Genomic DNA, 17,704 nt, shown 5'->3' with positions numbered 1-17,704 from the left:
ATGGGGATCGGGCAGGAAAGTGGAGTTGAGGTTGAAGATTAGCCATGATCTTATTGAATGGTGGAGCAGGCTCAAGGAGCCGTATGGCCTACTCCTGCTCTTATTTCTTATGTTCTTACAATAATATGACATTGTAACCAAATCTCCCATCATGGTAATGTTAAGATTAATTGAATCATGTTTGCAGTTACATTTACTGTATTGGTGTTACAGATGTATTTGTGCAAATTAATATACCTCCTGCATAAGCGGAGGCAATTTAGTGATGTGTGGGCTTTATAATACATTATTGCAATTATTTTTATAAACCAATAAGAAAAATTAATCTGAGATTATTACGGTGGACCTACAGTATGTTGCCTTTGAGAATTTAGCTTTTCATGTATTTATTTGAGTTTGTAGTCAGTTTTCCGCTTGTGCACTCGCCTGCCTGTGAATTTCCTGTCTGTTAAAATTAATGAGGAATCAATCTTGGCTGGAGAGCAGACGAGCAGAAAACTGGTTGGTGTCTGTAAGTCGTATAAGTGTAAGAAAATGTATATTGCTAACACATGAAATAGAAGAAAATGTAATTTGACATGCCTAAATTTGTTTATGCTCTGTAGTAGATTTCCCAACACCAAAGACGGAACTGGTACAGAAGTTTCACGTTCAGTACCTCAGTGTGTTACCTGTGGCCAAACCATTAGGTAAATTATAGTGGATTAAAAATATTAGGATTTATATTGTTGTTTTTGTTCTGAATAAAAACAGGCCAACATAATATATGCAGGCATCACTTTTGATATAATATTCTACTATAATATGGTGCACTATTTTAAAGGACAAGAAATAGTTTTTATTCTAATGTCTGTATAGATGTGCTATTTCCAAATAAGTACAAAATGTAAAAGAACTAAAATATGCTATTTTTAAAAATGAATCTAAACATGGTGGAATTTTAACCCCCAAGGACGGGTATGTTGGGAACGGGTGGGAAGGTAAAAAATTGAAAGTTCTCAACCCCAACACGCCCACTTTCAGTTTTAATGGAGGTGGGACAGAGGGCGGGTGACCAATCCAATCTCGTAAAATGTTTTAAGGAGGCTACGTGCCTCATTTTAACTCAATTTTTATTTTGAATGCATGGAGGCCTGGATTCCCCACAAAATCCATATCCCCCCCTCCCCCACGATGTCCGAATTCCATCCCCAAGATGTCCGAATTTCTCCCCCATCACCCCCCCCCCCGCCACGATGTCTGAATTGCCCTCCCCACGATATCCGTATCACCTCAAACCCCCTTCCACTTCCCGTCCCCCGCGATGTCAGACTTACCAGACATCCCTGCTCTCTGGCTTTCTAGCCCGACAGCCAGCCAGTCTGTCTATCCGGCTGACCATCAAGTGGGAATCCTGTTGAAAAAATTTAAAAGACGTCCTGCCATTAAATTCGGCAGTTCACTGCCGCTCACCCCGCCCTCCCCCACCCCCCCCACTCCCCCCACACACTTCCTGGCTCTGAGTAAATATCAGGGCCATTGTATTGGAAGAATGCTGACTAATAAATCTTGCACTTTCCTGCTGTGATTGGTAGGTATAGAAATACTGAATGGTGCAATCGAGAGCTTACTGGCCACGACTAACAAGGAAGACTGGATATCTGTTATTATGAATGTTGCTGATGCCACTGTTACAGTGATAAGGCAGAAGGTGAGTAATCGAAGTTTGTGTGTTAAGGTATGAATTCCTCCATTTCTCTCAACCTCCTTGAAATATTTGTTCAGTATTTTTTACAGTTGAAGTACATGTTAAATAGCATTAAATATAATAATTTATTTAAAAAGAAAAGATTAATGAGGACAAAGTGACAATACTTTCATCAAAGTAGAGACTTTCCACCAAACATTGCTTAATGGAAGTTTGTAAAATGGTTCTGTCAATGCTGGCTATTGGAGTGGCTTGATAATGATCAATTTACGATTATATCTTTTTGTTGATGATTAAAGTTGGTGTCGTTCAAATTTGTATTATCCAAATTTTAATTTCATGCATTGCTAAAATGTTTCCATTTGACTAAAATTAATAAAGGAAAAGAACCCGTTATAGTCCTCTATATGACACGAGGGTGTGAACTGCCAGGCTGTTGCTGGGGTCGGGAGGGTGTGAACTGCCAGGCTGTTGCTAGGGTCGGGAGGGTGTGAACTGCCAGGCTGTTGCTAGGGCCGGGAGGGTGTGAACTGCCAGGCTGTTGCTGGGGCCGGGAGGGTGTGAACTGCCAGGCTGTTGCTAGGGTCGGGAGGGTGTGAACTGCCAGGCTGTTGCTAGGGTCGGGAGGGTGTGAACTGCCAGGCTGTTGCTAGGGTCGGGAGGGTGTGAACTGCCAGGCTGTTGCTGGGGCCGGGAGGGTGTGAACTGCCAGGCTGTTGCTAGGGCCGGGAGGGTGTGAACTGCCAGGCTGTTGCTAGGGTCGGGAGGGTGTGAACTGCCAGGCTGTTGCTAGAGCCGGGAGGGTGTGAACTGCCAGGCTGTTGCTGGGGCCGAGAGGGTGTGAACTGCCAGGCTGTTGCTGGGGCCGAGAGGGTGTGAACTGCCAGGCTGTTGCTAGGGTCGGGAGGGTGTGAACTGCCAGGCTGTTGCTGGGGCCGAGAGGGTGTGAACTGCCAGGCTGTTGCTGGGGCCGGGAGGGTGTGAACTGCCAGGCTGTTGCTAGGGTTGCGAGGGTGTGAACTGCCAGGTTGTTGCTGGGGCCGGGAGGGTGTGAACTGCCAGGCTGTTGCTGGGGCCGGGAGGGTGTGAACTGCCAGGCTGTTGCTAGGGCCGGGAGGGTGTGAACTGCCAGGCTGTTGCTAGGGTCGGGAGGGTGTGAACTGCCAGGCTGTTGCTAGAGCCGGGAGGGTGTGAACTGCCAGGCTGTTGCTGGGGCCGAGAGGGTGTGAACTGCCAGGCTGTTGCTGGGGCCGAGAGGGTGTGAACTGCCAGGCTGTTGCTAGGGTCGGGAGGGTGTGAACTGCCAGGCTGTTGCTGGGGCCGAGAGGGTGTGAACTGCCAGGCTGTTGCTGGGGCCGGGAGGGTGTGAACTGCCAGGCTGTTGCTAGGGTTGCGAGGGTGTGAACTGCCAGGTTGTTGCTGGGGCCGGGAGGGTGTGAACTGCCAGGCTGTTGCTGGGGCCGGGAGGGTGTGAACTGCCAGGCTGTTGCTAGAGCCGGGAGGGTGTGAACTGCCAGGCTGTTGCTGGGGTCGGGAGGGTGTGAACTGCCAGGCTGTTGCTGGGGCCGGGAGGGTGTGAACTGCCAGGCTGTTGCTAGAGCCGGGAGGGTGTGAACTGCCAGGCTGTTGCTGGGGCCGGGAGGGTGTGAACTGCCAGGCTGTTGCTAGGGTTGCGAGGGTGTGAACTGCCAGGTTGTTGCTGGGGCCGGGAGGGTGTGAACTGCCAGGCTGTTGCTGGGGCCGGGAGGGTGTGAACTGCCAGGCTGTTGCTAGAGCCGGGAGGGTGTGAACTGCCAGGCTGTTGCTGGGGTCGGGAGGGTGTGAACTGCCAGGCTGTTGCTGGGGCCGGGAGGGTGTGAACTGCCAGGCTGTTGCTAGAGCCGGGAGGGTGTGAACTGCCAGGCTGTTGCTGGGGCCGGGAGGGTGTGAACTGCCAGGCTGTTGCTGGGGTCGGGAAGGTGTGAACTGCCAGGCTGTTGCTGGGGTCGGGAGGGTGTGAACTGCCAGGCTGTTGCTAGGGCCGGGAGGGTGTGAACTGCCAGGCTGTTGCTAGGGCCGGGAGGGTGTGAACTGCCAGGCTGTTGCTGGGGCCGGGAGGGTGTGAACTGCCAGGCTGTTGGTAGGGCCGGGAGGGTGTGAACTGCCAGGCTGTTGCTGGGGCCGGGAGGGTTTGAACTGCCAGGTTGTTGCTAGGGTTGCGAGGGTGTGAACTGCCAGGCTGTTGCTGGGGCCGGGAAGGTGTGAACTGCCAGGCTGTTGCTGGGGCCGGGAGGGTGTGAACTGCCAGGCTGTTGCTGGGGTCGGGAAGGTGTGAACTGCCAGGCTGTTGCTGGGGCCGGGAGGGTGTGAACTGCCAGGCTGTTGCTAGGGCCGGGAGGGTGTGAACTGCCAGGCTGTTGCTGGGGCCAGGAGGGTGTGAACTGCCAGGCTGTTGGTAGGGCCGGGAGGGTGTGAACTGCCAGGCTGTTGCTGGGGCCGGGAGGGTGTGAACTGCCAGGCTGTTGCTAGGGTTGCGAGGGTGTGAACTGCCAGGCTGTTGGTAGGGCCGGGAGGGTGTGAACTGCCAGGCTGTTGCTGGGGCCGGGAGGGTTTGAACTGCCAGGCTGTTGCTAGGGTTGCGAGGGTGTGAACTGCCAGGCTGTTGCTGGGGTCGGGAGGGTGTGAACTGCCAGGCTGTTGCTGGGGTCGGGAGGGTGTGAACTGCCAGGCTGTTGCTGGGGTCGGGAGGGTGTGAACTCCCAGGCTGTTGGTAGGGCCGGGAGGGTGTGAACTCCCAGGCTGTTGCTGGGGTCGGGAGGGTGTGAACTGCCAGGCTGTTGCTGGGGCTGGGAGGGTGTGAACTGCCAGGCTGTTGCTGGGGCCGGGAGGGTGTGAACTGCCAGGCTGTTGCTAGGGTTGGATGCTTTGGCAACATAAGATGTACCTTATCATGCCAATAAAGCGATTTGTATTGTATTGTGTGAACTGCCAGGCTGTTGCTGGGGCCGGGAGGGTGTGAACTGCCAGGCTGTTGCTAGGGTTGCGAGGGTGTGAACTGCCAGGCTGTTGCTAGGGTTGCGAGGGTGTGAACTGCCAGGCTGTTGCTGGGGCCGGGAGGGTGTGAACTGCCAGGCTGTTGCTGGGGCCGGGAGGGTGTGAACTGCCAGGCTGTTGCTGGGGCCGGGAGGGTGTGAACTGCCAGGCTGTTGCTGAGGCCGGGAGGGTGTGAACTGCCAGGCTGTTGCTGAGGCCGGGAGGGTGTGAACTGCCAGGCTGTTGCTGGGGCCGTGAATGTGTGAACTGCCAGGCTGTTGCTGGGGCCAGGAGGGTGTGAATGCCAGGCTGTTGCTAGGGCCAGGAGGGTGTGAATGCCAGGCTGTTGCTGGGGCCGGGAGGGTGTGAACTGCCAGGCTGTTGCTAGGGCCAGGAGGGTGTGAATGCCAGGCTGTTGCTGGGGCCGGGAGGGTGTGAACTGCTAGGCTGTTGCTCGGGCCGGGAGGGTGTGAACTGCCAGGCTGTTGCTGGGGCCGTGAATGTGTGAACTGCCAGGCTGTTGCTGGGGCCGGGAGGGTGTGAACTGCCAGGCTGTTGCTGGGGCCGGGAGGGTGTGAACTGCCAGGCTGTTGCTAGGGCCAGGAGGGTGTGAACTGCCAGGCTGTTGCTAGGGCCGGGAGGGTGTGAACTGCCAGGCTGTTGCTGGGGCCGGGAGGGTGTGAACTGCCAGGCTGTTGCTAGGGCCGGGAGGGTGTGAACTGCCAGGCTGTTGCTGGGGCCGAGAGGCTGTGAACTGCCAGGCTGTTGCTAGGGTTGCAAGAGTGTGAACTGCCAGGCTGTTGCTAGGGTTGGGAGGGTGTGAACTGCCAGGCTGTTGCTGGGGCCGGGAGGGTGTGAACTGCCAGGCTGTTGCTAGGGCCGGGAGGGTGTGAACTGCCAGGCTGTTGCTGGGGCCGAGAGGCTGTGAACTGCCAGGCTGTTGCTAGGGTCGGTAGGGTGTGAACTGCCAGGCTATTGCTAGGGTTGCGAGGGTGTGAACTGCCAGGCTGTTGGTAGGGCCGGGAGGGTGTGAACTGCCAGGCTGTTGCTGGGGCCGGGAGGGTGTGAACTGCCAGGCTGTTGCGAGGGTGTGCACTGCCAGGCTGTTCCTGGGGCTGGGAGGGTGTGAACTGCCAGGCTCTTGCTAGGGCCGGGAGGGTGTGAACTGCCAGGCTGTTGCTGGGTCCGGGAGGGTGTGAATTGCCAGGCTGTTGCTAGGGTCGGGAGGGTGTGAACTGCCAGGCTGTTGCTGGGGCCGGGAGGGTGTGAACTGCCAGGCTGTTGCGAGGGTCAGGAGTATTATGTCCATGTATAATTGAGACACGGTCTGCAGGAGTTGATTATAACAAGTCTTTGCTGAATGGAGACAACCTGGATACTGAAACTACAGAAGCCTGCTAGGGCCTTTTATACAGGGGTGGTCACTGCCGGTACTGCAGTCTGAGACCAGTTATTCCCTTAAAGGCACATACACAACAATTCCTCCCCTTTTAGATAAACAGTCCATAACATTCATTTAACAACTAAATAATAACTAATTACAATTACAATTACGGTTGCTAGATACATTGGTTGAAGTTAAGCAATTATAAGTTCAGTCTTTGAGGAGGCTTCATGATTCTGTCTGGATAACGCCTCTTTGGGATATCAGGTTCTTCTGGCAAGGTTGCATCGGGATCAATGTCGTTGTTTGGTTCGTTTGCTTCCAATATCACCGATTATGCGGTAGATGCAATTGGTACTTCGGTTTCATCGCCAGGTGTATCAGATCATGGTGTGGAGTTGACGTTTTCCAGTGACTCTAGAATCTGGTCAGCATGGCGTCTTACAATGCTCTCTCCAACGTCCACGGTATACATTAGAGGTCCTTGCCGTGTACAGATCGTTCCTGGCTGCCATTTCTCTGTGCGGTAGTCCCGGGCCCAAACTGGTTGACCTATCTGAAAACTCCTGGTCGGCCTTTCATTCATATTCTGAAACTGCCTGTTCTCCACATCTCTTCTGACGTTTGGCTTAACCAAATCCAAGCGGCATCGTAGTCTTCGATTGAAGAACATCATGGCTGGAGTTTGGTTGGTAACCGCATGTGTCGCATTCCGGTAGGCAAACAAGAAGTTATCCACCTTGTGTTGTAGGGGTATATCTTCATTACACATTGTCTTGATAGCCTTCTTGAATGTTTGAACAAACCTCTCGGCCAATCCATTAGTGGCTGGATGATATGGGGCGGATGTGTAATGCTTAACACCATTGTTCTTTAAGAACCTCCGGAACTCTTCAGACACAAACTGTGGTCCATTGTCAGAGCAAATCTGTTCAGGCAGCCCATTCCTGGTGAATATGGTTCGTAAGACTGTGATAGTTTTTTCTGTGGTGGTTGAGGACATTTTTATTACCTCTGGCCACTTTGAATGTGCATCCACCGCAATTAAAAACATCGAGTCCATAAAGGGACCAGCAAAATCAATGTGCACCCTTTGCCATGGGGATGAGGGCCACTCCCATGGTTGTAGAGGGGCTTGTGGTGGGGCGTTTTGGACCTTCTGGCATCCTGTACAGCTCTTGGTCATCTCTTCGATTTCTCTATCGATTCCCGGCCACCACACAAACGCTCTGGCTAAGTTCTTCTTTTTTACCCCTCCCAGATGACCCTCATGAAGCTCATTGAGCACTCTATCCTTCAATTTGGGTGGAATTACTACTCTGGATCCACACATCAAGGTTCCTCTGCACACTGACAGCTGTTCTCTTCTCGGCGAGAATGCTGGCAGCAGTGGTTCGCCATGTGCTGGCGGTCCCTTCACCGTTAAATCATAGACCCAGGAGAGTGTCGGGTCATTTCATGTTTCCTTTTCTATGTTTGCATTCGTCACAGGGAGACATTCGACTATAGTCGAGTGGAATAACTCCACTGGATCCACTGCCAGTTCTTCTTCCACCGTCGGCAACGGTAGGCGCGATAATCCATCAGCATTCCCATGCTGTTTAGTTCCTTTGTACTCAATGTCATATTGGTGTGCCCCTAGGAAAAGGGACCACCTCTGCAGCCGTTGTGCTGTCATTATCGGTACGCCCTTCTGAGGGTTGAAAATGGAGACGAGAGGTTGATGATCAGTTAGTAGAGTAAATTTCTGACCGTGCAGGTAGTGATTGAACTTCTTCACCCCCCACACCAGGCTGAGGGCCTCTCTGTCAATCTGGGCGTAGTTACGCTCGGCTGAAGTTAACGAGCGTGACGCAAAAGCTATCGGCCTCTCTGAACCATCAAGGAATTTACGTGACCGTACCGCCCCAATGCCATAGGGAGACGCATCACACGCCAGTCTTATCGGTAGTGATGGGTTGTAGTGAGCCAATACTTCTCTTGAAGTGATTAGGTCCTTACTCTTCTGAAAGGCCCGCTTACACTCATCGCTCCATTTCCATGCTGCACCAGTTCGTAGTAGGGCGTTCAGTGGGTGCAGAATTGTGGACAGATTCGGCAAAAACTTATGGTAGTAATTCACCAATCCGAGGAATGACCTCAGTTGCGACACATTTTCAGGCACTGGAGCCTTAACTACCGCTTCAATTTTGTCAGGGGACTTATGCAACCCCTCTTCATCAATCACATGGCCACAATACGATATATGTTTCTTAAAAAACTCGCACTTGGGGCGATTGGCTCGTAGCCCATGTTCATGTAGTCTAGTGAGCACCTGCTCTAGGTTGGCAAGGTGTTCACTGTCATCTTCACCTGTCACTAGGATGTCGTCCAAGTAACACTGAGTCCCCGGAATCCCTTGCAGGACTTGTTCCATCACTCTTTGCCATATCGCCGGAGCTGATGCTACTCCGAATACCAGTCGATTATACTGGTAAAGACCTTTGTGAGTGTTTATCGTGAGATACTTCCTAGAGGATCCTTCAACCTCCATCTGCAAATATGCTTGTGCTAGGTCAATTTTTGTAAAACGCTTCCCTCCAGATAGTGAGGCGAAGATATCTTCTATCCTTGGAAGAGGATATTGTACTGTGTGAAGGACTGGGTTCACCGTCACCTTGAAGTCCCCACAGATGCGAACCTTCCTTGGCTCCTCAGACTTATTGTTTAACGTTTTCTTCATGACAGGAACGATGGGTGTCGCCCACTCGCTCCAGTCTACCTTAGATAACACGCCTGCATTCCCCAGATTCTCCAGCTCTGCCTCGACGGCTGGGTGAATTGCATATGGTACCGGTCTTGCTTTGAAAAACTTGGGAATTGCATTCTCCTCTATTTTTATTGAGGTGGTTACGCCTTTAAGAGTGCCCAGTTCTTGTTGAAATACCTCTTTGGTGTCAGTTAAGATTGTTGACAATCGTCCAGGAGTGACGTCGTCATCCTTTTTACCAGCCACCGTCAGTGCCTGAATGGAGTGCCAGTCTAAACTTATCTTTCTGATCCATTCACGTCCCAATAACGGTGGTCCACCATCTTGCAGAATGTAGAGATACAATTTCCGTATTTTCTTGCCGTTGTATTCGACAGGCACCCTTATTTTTCCTCTCTGGTATACTTTTTGCCCCGTATACGTCCTCAAGACAATGGATGTCTCTCTCAAGGGTATGTGTGAGAATAGCCGCTCGTAGTCTCGTCAATTCATGACGGTTAGCGCTGATCCTGTATCCAATTCCATTTTGACTTGGGACCCTGCTATCGTGAGGGTGACCCAAATGGTTCGGAGATCCTCTTTTGCGATTACGTTGTGAAGTTTGAGACAGCTTAGTCTCTTGTTCCCGGATTCACTATCGCTCATCTGGTCTTTGGAACTACTGTCCGTCATCTTTTGTACTTTCCTGTACGGTTCCTTAGTAGCCTTTTTGTTGTCATTGGTCTTCTTCCCAGACCTGCAAACTCGTGCAATGTGTCCCATCTTTCCGCATTGCCTGCATATTTTGTCCTTGGACCAGCAGTCCTTCTGGTCATGGTTTGTTCTGCCGCAGCGATAACATTTTGCAAATCCCCGTGTCATTTCGTGGGTGCCGTATTCCTGTGGCTTTTGTTGTATTTCCGCAGCTCCCCTTGCTGCTGCTTCGTACGATACTACCACGCTGAAAGCCTTATCTAGCGTCAGCTCTTTCTCTGAGAGTAACCTCTTCTGGGTTCCTTCACTCAGGAGTCCACAGACAAATTTGTCCCGTAAGGTATCTGCCAGTCCTGCTCCGAACTGGCAGTGCTTTGATAGCTTGCGTAGTTCCGTAAGGTAATCAGCATTGCTCTCATTTTTATGCTGATTTCTCCTGTGGAATTTAAATCTTTCTGCTATCAGCAGCGGTGTAGGATTTAGGTGTTCCTATAGGATAGCAACAATTTCGTTAAAACTCTTCGCCTTCGGTTTGGCTGGAGTAATCGGGTCCCGCAATAGGCCGTACGTTCTTGCGCCCATTAAATTTAGCAATACCGATGCTTTTTTCTCATCGGCTATTTCGTTTGCCTCGCAATATACCTCGACTCTTTCCACATACGTGGTCCAGTCTTCTATTGCATTATCGAAGGCAGTGATATCGCCAGTCTTTGGCCTCTTGAAAATCTAAGATGGCGCCTCCCGCGCTTTGCCTTCGTCCCCGATGGATCAAAATGGCGCCTCCCGCGCTTTTCCTTCTTCCCCACCGAGTTAAGATGGTGCTTTCCCGCCGCTGCTGCCAACGCTGTTGCTGGCGATTATATTAATTTTACTATCCTGTAATGGCGACGCCCTATGGTCTTCGCACCTCCCCAATCGCTGCTGCCAACGCCGCGCTCCACGGTATTTTTATTTTTCTATCGCGCTTCAATATTTGCTCCGTTAATTGAAGAACCGTTCCCGTCGTGGAGCGGACCCCCTGGGACACTTCCCTCCCTCTTCTTAGGTCCGAACGCTGCCCGGCTTCGAAGCACCGGCCGCGCCCTGTGTGCTCCACCCTCTCTTTGCTTCCCGACTCGCTGCCCGGCCCCGTTGCAGAGCCACCCGATCGAGCTCTAGCCCGCCGCAGCCCAGGAAGGATCAGTGCACTACCTGCCACCAGCCCGATTAGCTGGGAAACCACAGACTGGAGAACCAAGCCTGGCTCTCGACAGTCTCTCCTGCACTTTTCAATTCGATGATTTGGAGGGCGGTTGCCCACGGTCGACGCCCGTTTCTCGAGTTTCTTTGGATTATTATTTTTTTTCTTCTGGCTTCGACCTTCAATAACGTCGTCTGAGGTGCTGCCGAGTTGCAGGTAAGTTCGTTTCTTACTCGTCGCCAGTATTATGTCCGTGTATAATTGAGACACGGACTGCAGGAGTTGATTATAACAAATCTTTACTGAATGGAGACAACCTGGAAACTGAAACTACTGAAGCCTGCTAGGGCCTTTTATACAGGGGTGGTCACTGCCGGTACTGCAGTCTCAGACCATTTATTCCCTTAAAGGTACATACACAACAGGGAGGGTGTGAACTGCCAGGCTGTTGCTAGGGCCGGGAAGGTGTGAACTGCCAGGCTGTTGCTAGGGCCAGGAGGGTGTGAACTGCCAGGCTGTTGCTAGGGTTGGGAGGGTGTGAACTGCCAGGCTGGTGCTAGGGTTGCGAAGGTGTGAACTGCCAGGCTGTTGCTAGGGCCGGGAGGGTGTGAACTGCCAGGCTGTTGCTAGGGCCGGGAGGGTGTGAACTGCCAGGCTGTTGCTAGGGCCGGGAGGGTGTGAACTGCCAGGCTGTTCCTAGGGCCGGGAGGGTGTGAACTGCCAGGCGGTTGCTAGGGTTGGGAGGGTGTGAACTGCCAGGCTGTTGCTGGGGCCGGGAGGGTGTGAACTGCCAGGCTGTTCCTAGGGCCGGGAGGGTGTGAACTGCCAGGCGGTTGCGAGGGTGTGAACTGCCAGGCTGTTGCTAGGGCCGGGAGGGTGTGAACTGCCAGGCTGTTGTTTGTGGGGTGGGGGAGGGAGTATAAATTGGGTCAATTCAATGAAGTGGACAGACACAATGGCTCGAATGGCCACCTTCTGTGCCGTAAATTTCTAAATTTCTCTGACAGTTATTTTAATTCTTTTTCCTCACCCACCTGGAGCAGGATGAAGATGAGGTTTTGTTGGAGTGCCGTGTTCGTTTCCTATCATTTATAGGAGTGGGGAAAGACAGCCATACCTTTGCCTTTATTATGGACACGGGAAATCAACGTTTTGAGTGTCACGTCTTCTGGTGTGAGCCGAATGCAGGAAATGTATCTGAGGCTGTGCAGGCTGCATGTATGGTGTGTACCCTTTGAACAATGTTCTTACTTTTATGACTGGGCACCTTGTTAAATAACATTAAAAACCTGCAATGTCCCTTAAATCAACTCACGTTGTTGTGAAAATTAAAAAATAAGAAGTGACTTATTAAACCATGTATTTGTGACATGATTTGCTAGTCAGACTGAAATATGTCCAGCAAGACCAAGAACTCTTAGCTCATGGCATATTGAAATTGCTGGGGTAGATTCAGCAACACTATTTCCTAACTTCCTGACTGACAAATAGATGGATGCCAGCATAATCTTTAAACAAGGCTTCTTACCTTGCTCTGATATTACCAACCATTCTGTAATTATCACATTATGAATTTTGCTAAGTTGATTATTTTTCTTTATCTTTTAATTTTCTTTTAATTAGTTGACTTTGCAGCTTTATTACAGTTTGGGCTGCTTCATGTATCACAGCTAACTACAGATGTACTACATGTTCATTATTTTGTAGGTTTAAATTTTTTGTATCCCATTTTAGTAGTTGTGTTGAACCTTAAATTTTAAATTGAAAAGATTAATAAGGCAGATATATAACTTTTCAAAGAAATGAATTAATGGTTGTGAAACTGTTTACAATATAATCTTCATTTTTTGTGGTTGATTATCTTAAAAAGTAAATAACAACAAAATGCATTTAATGTCTGGTTTTATTTGCAGCTTCGGTACCAGAAGTGTTTAGTCGCCAGACCTCCTCCTCCAAGGATGTGCCCTTCTGGTCCTCCAACAGACTCTGTGACAAGGCGTGTCACAACCAGTGTAAAACGTGGAGTTTTGTCTCTCATTGACACTTTGAAACAAAAGCGACCAATATCTGAATCACCATGAAGAGGATCAGGAAAGATCCCTTCAGACACTAGAGTCTAGTAATAACTGAGATAATACACAACACGATCCATGCAGATGTTGAGCCTTCAAGTTATATATGCTGATCCCCTTGTCTTCAACATATATTGTTTATTGTCAGATTTAATGTAAGACGAGCATGTTGTCTCATTCCTCATCATGACATCATATTGGGAGGCGCATGAATAACTTTCTGCTATCAACGTTTGAGTTCACTAACTGATGGAAGGTGTCTGGAATTTCTACAAGCCCTGGACTAAATGGTGCCCAAGCAGTTTGTCTCACTGTCTACTAAGGCTGGAACTCTCACAACCAACCTTACACCAGAAGTATTTACTAGTGCACTTTTTGTCACTGATACTGGTGTAACATAGTGAGTGGTGTTTAGACTATAATAGAACTGTTTCCTTTCAGTCCGTAGTATCCTTTTGGCCATTGCAGTTGTGTGATCATGTGTACCTGACTTATAAGGTGATCAAGAGTGATCCCCTGTTGCTCTGCTGTTTGCTGTTTGTGGAGGAAGTACTAATTAAAACAACTTAGACTAATGTTGAAACATAGAGACGTGCAGCTCACCAGTTTTGTCAGCTTTCATAAGCTCATTTCATAATCATTGTCCTAGCCACAAGATGTACATTGTCCCTGTAACATAGAACAATAATTAGCCATAAAGCCATAAACTTATCCTTAAGTCCTATAAATATTTTTTTAGAAAACAAAAAAAGTTTACTAATGAATCTTTAGTTACTGTATCAGCTTTTAATCATTTAAATCTTTACATTTTTAATAATCGGAAGCCGTGTGAGGTATATATTATTTACTGGTTGGGCCATTCATTGATGAAATCTGCATTATTGCTTTATGCAGTGTCATTTGGAAATATGCCAAGAATACCTGGGAGTATTCCATACCATGTTTGATTTTACCTAGCTGTACTGTACAATCAAGATGCCAGTAGTTTCCTCCTGCTTTGAGATGGGGGGAATGTGATGGGGCGGGGGGGGGGGGGGAGGTGGAGAAAGAGACCATATACAAGATACATTGATAAAATTATGAATTAGTTAATGCCTTTTTAAAGCATTCAGATCACAGAACAAGGAAAGTTGGAATCCTCACATTTCAATTGCCCTAAGTGAGCAACCTGACATAAACTGGTAGATTTTTTTTTAAAATTCAACAAACATTTGAGGGGTGTTTTTTTTGTTTACAGAAGTAAATTGAGTTTAATTCCTTACACAAGTTTCAATCGTAATGCAACCGTCATCACCAGTTCAAATCTCTCTCACCATTTTTTACTTCAGATGTAGGAGATAGATTTGAGTTGAAAAGTAAGGCTAAATGATTAACAGAATTACAAATAAAAACCAAGGAAGAGGAAAGTGATAAATTTATACCATAATTCACCTACTGAACCGGAGGTACGTGAGCCTGATCAGGGCAGATGGATCTCGGCTGAGGTGAAAACTGCTAACGATGCAGCATCCAATTCATGGAGAGTGATGCTAATGTAGAAATTAGTGGTGGCAGCAACAGTGAGGATGAAAATTTCTTATAAGTGGGACTGTGAGCACGTACACAATTAGCAAGAGACCAGTGGAAATAAACCTGAAGAGTTAATGTACAGATTTCACTTTACAATCATTTACCTCCCAGAATGGTGGCAGGTATTAGCAGTGCACTGTCTGTACTAACGCTTTTCAAGAAATCCCAGTCTCACTTCCTGTTTTAACCGTGCACCAAAAGGTTTTGCCCGGCTTCAAAATCAGTTAAACCTAATGTTTGCTTTCTCTAATTTCATGATGTGTCTGGACAAAATGTAAATATTTCGCTGGTCTCCAGTAGTTCAGAAAAGCAAAATCAAATTGTGAACTCCCATTTAAAATTCTGTTTGCATTTTATTGTTGGGAGGAAGGAGGTGTCACAGGTACAGTTGTAATTGCTTTAATCAAAATGTTTGCAAGCTGCAGAGATATAAATGGAAACTGCAGATTATTTGCAAATAGAGGAAAGCTGTGGGTTACATCAGAGATCACAAAAATGTATGCAGTGCTTTTACAAAATATTTTAAACTAATACACATCGCAGCAAAGCCAGACCTGTGTTAAAAGATGCAGGTTGGATCTGACCAAATGTTCTGTCTTTGGAGATAATTATTTTGTCAATTTGGTAAAACACCCATTACCTAAGCCAGTTTTTTTTTCTTGTTTCTTTTGTTGCTATAAAATGCAAGACTTGTAGAAGAATATCAGTACTTATTTTTATTTTTTTTAATGAGTAGACAAGCTGGTTGTAACTAGATTACAAACGTTATCTATGCATCCATTACAAGCAGTGGCTTTCTAGACAAATTGCTGTATCACTGCTTTGCATGCCATATAGCTATATTAAGTAAGACAACAAGTGAACTTTTAAAAAAGAAAGCATATTAATGAAAATATTTTTTATTTTATTTATTGTATTTTATATTGAAATATCTCTGGTAATTATGTTGCATTATGTTCTACTGTAGGTTCTCACAGTGTAGCTAGCACTAATTAATCTCTAAATACTGTAGACTGACATGAAGATAATTAAACATTAGTTTTTCATATTCTCTCATTACAGTGAGCCAAAGTACTGCTGTGATACAGGAACAAAGCCAGTTTAAAACTGATTTGGTTTATTATAATTGTAGGTGTTGAAGTAAGTATCAGGAGTCTACCACAGGCTGTCGTTGATATGTCCCTTTGTGCTTCCCAACATATCCCCTTCTACCTGTTGGTTTAATTATCTGTAGAAATTATCAACTGGCTAAAGTCTGTTACTTTTAGGGAGTGTCATTATGCAGGAGCCTAGTAGCTTGAGAAATAATTTCAGCTGTTGGTGTGTACAGTAACTAATGTTCACTATTCTGGTATTTGTGTCTGTTACACCACATGTAACCTTTCTCATTGAAACCAGGTAAATAATGTGGAATGTAGTCATGGGTTCTGTGGATGGCGATCCCTTTTTAAGATCTTGTGCAGGGGGTCTGACTAACAGCTTCTATTTGTCTAACATGCCCTTTGCTTTTTAACATCTTGCTCATAAGAGGTCATCACCTGTGCAAATTAAATATAAACAATACAAGGATGACTCCGCTGTCTCACACTTCTAACCAGGTGTGCTGCACTTTCAGTGAGCCTGGGGCAGAGAATCAAGACTACACTGTTGTATTCTTGTGTCCAGCCTTCTCGACAAGCATGTCTTACCATGCTGAGAGTGCAGGATGGCATATTCACCCTTATATTCCAAAGATATGATTGCCAAATATCAAGTCATTCTTTCCTAAAATTGCATCAAAGGATTTTGCAATAGAAATTTGATACTTAGTTTTATTTATGTCACTTATTGGTGTGATCTAACACTTACCAGTGTGCAATGGTGGTGATCAGTCTTGGGCCACAGAGTTCAATGTATCCTCCTTGCAGTTGCAATGTGGTCAGTAGCAGAGACAGTCTTAAAATGATAGCGGTTGCTGCCCTACCCTGGTTCGGTATTCTTAGAGCAGACTTGGCTGTACATACAAACAGAGATACGTTTTTGAACCATAGCTGCTTGGAGTTCTCACTTTCTGTTGCACCTAAAAGGAATACCAAGTAAAGTGCATTTCATTGGCAGGATGGGATGTCCTATCTATTTGTAGATCACTGGATGGCCCGCTCTTACAAATTCAAAGTACAGTGAGGACCAGTTGAATTGACTTGGCTCCCAGCCCCCATATATAGTACAGTGCACAGTACAGTGGACTGAGAAGTGCAACATATGCTTTTCTTTCTCCCCATTTGGAACTCCTTGTTAAAGTGACTTGTGTTCTACATTCCAACAATTATTACTTGGTTGCTATGACATCTGTTGAAATTAGAGATTTAGCTTTGATATCAACAGTCCGCCAACCTGTTTGTTCATCTTAAATTGAGTATGTTACATTGCAAAAAGCCTGAGCTGTGCAGCTCAGCAGCCACTGAGGCCTCTGATATTTTATCTTTTATTTTAATCCTCATAACTATGTACACTTATTGTTACGGAAAATGATCTATGTTAGAGCTGTATAGTAGGCATTAAGCAGCTGATTTACAGTACAGTAGCTGTTCTTTTCTGCTTCCCACTGATTTTACACCTGTAAATGTAATCCGTTGTGAGAATAAACTGCATATACAGTATGTTTAACTCTGCCTCTGATTTTGCAACTGATCACACAACAGAGAAACACTCCACGTATTGACAGTCAACAGCACTTTTTCTAATTAGTGTGACTTTCAGCAGTCATATATTTCTGCTCATAGTCTGCAACACAAACTGTAACTTGCACTTGAGCCAAAAATAGTTTGTGGAAAAATAGAAGCAGCCACCATTTACCTACTGAGACATTATTCATTTTAAAGAACCATGTCATTTTATTTAGTTCTTTGAAAATTTCTACATTTTTACAACAAAACTGTAATAGTTTATTCCAAAACCAACAACCTTAAAGGAATTTGTACTTTTCACTATCAACAAAAATGTAGAGGTGTTGCGGTGCTTGAGGATTAACGTGGCCTAGAGTCTGGGAGGTGATGCAATGAAAAGAAAGACTTGCATTTGGTGGATTTGGATACCACGGGTACATTTTCAATTTACTGTCTGGGTGTAAAACTGGTGTTGTGGATTAGCTGCCTGCTATTTTCATCCCACTGTAAGGAGTGTGATGGAATACACTCCACTTGCCTGGATGAGTGCAGCTCCAACAACACTCAAGAAGCTGAACACCATCCAGGACAAAGCAGCCTGCTTGATTGGCACCCCATCCACCACCTTAAACATTCACTCCCTCCACCACTGGTGTACCATGGCTGCAGTTTGTACCATCTACAAGATGCACTGCAGCAACTTCGACAGCACC

The 17,704-nt window shown here is 47.4% G+C and overlaps 1 protein-coding gene across 12 annotated transcripts in view; it reads left to right on the top strand.

Annotated features, from left to right (window-relative positions):
* apbb2b (amyloid beta (A4) precursor protein-binding, family B, member 2b) overlaps window positions 1-16,985 on the top strand; it is a 449,372-nt gene extending 432,387 nt beyond the window's left edge. For 10 of the 12 annotated variants that reach the window (XM_085969159.1, XM_085969171.1, XM_085969145.1 and 7 more), the window contains 4 exons: window positions 606-689; window positions 1,575-1,690; window positions 11,749-11,928; window positions 12,619-16,985. In XM_085969159.1, the coding sequence (XP_085825285.1) occupies window positions 606-689; window positions 1,575-1,690; window positions 11,749-11,928; window positions 12,619-12,786 (548 nt within the window). In that variant the 3' untranslated portion in view covers window positions 12,787-16,985. The remainder of the gene's footprint in view (window positions 1-605; window positions 690-1,574; window positions 1,691-11,748; window positions 11,929-12,618) is intronic. The other 2 variants (XM_085969166.1, XM_085969176.1) reach the window with 1 other exon arrangement.
* The last annotated feature ends 719 nt before the right edge of the window (window positions 16,986-17,704 follow it).

Source organism: Somniosus microcephalus, chromosome 2 (assembly GCF_052327205.1).
Source record: "Somniosus microcephalus isolate GS21.2 chromosome 2, FLI_Smic_1.0, whole genome shotgun sequence".
Classification (NCBI taxonomy): Eukaryota; Metazoa; Chordata; class Chondrichthyes; order Squaliformes; family Somniosidae; genus Somniosus; species Somniosus microcephalus.
The sequence above is the reverse complement of the archived record's forward strand: the minus strand, read 5'-3'. Positions and strand labels throughout refer to the sequence as shown.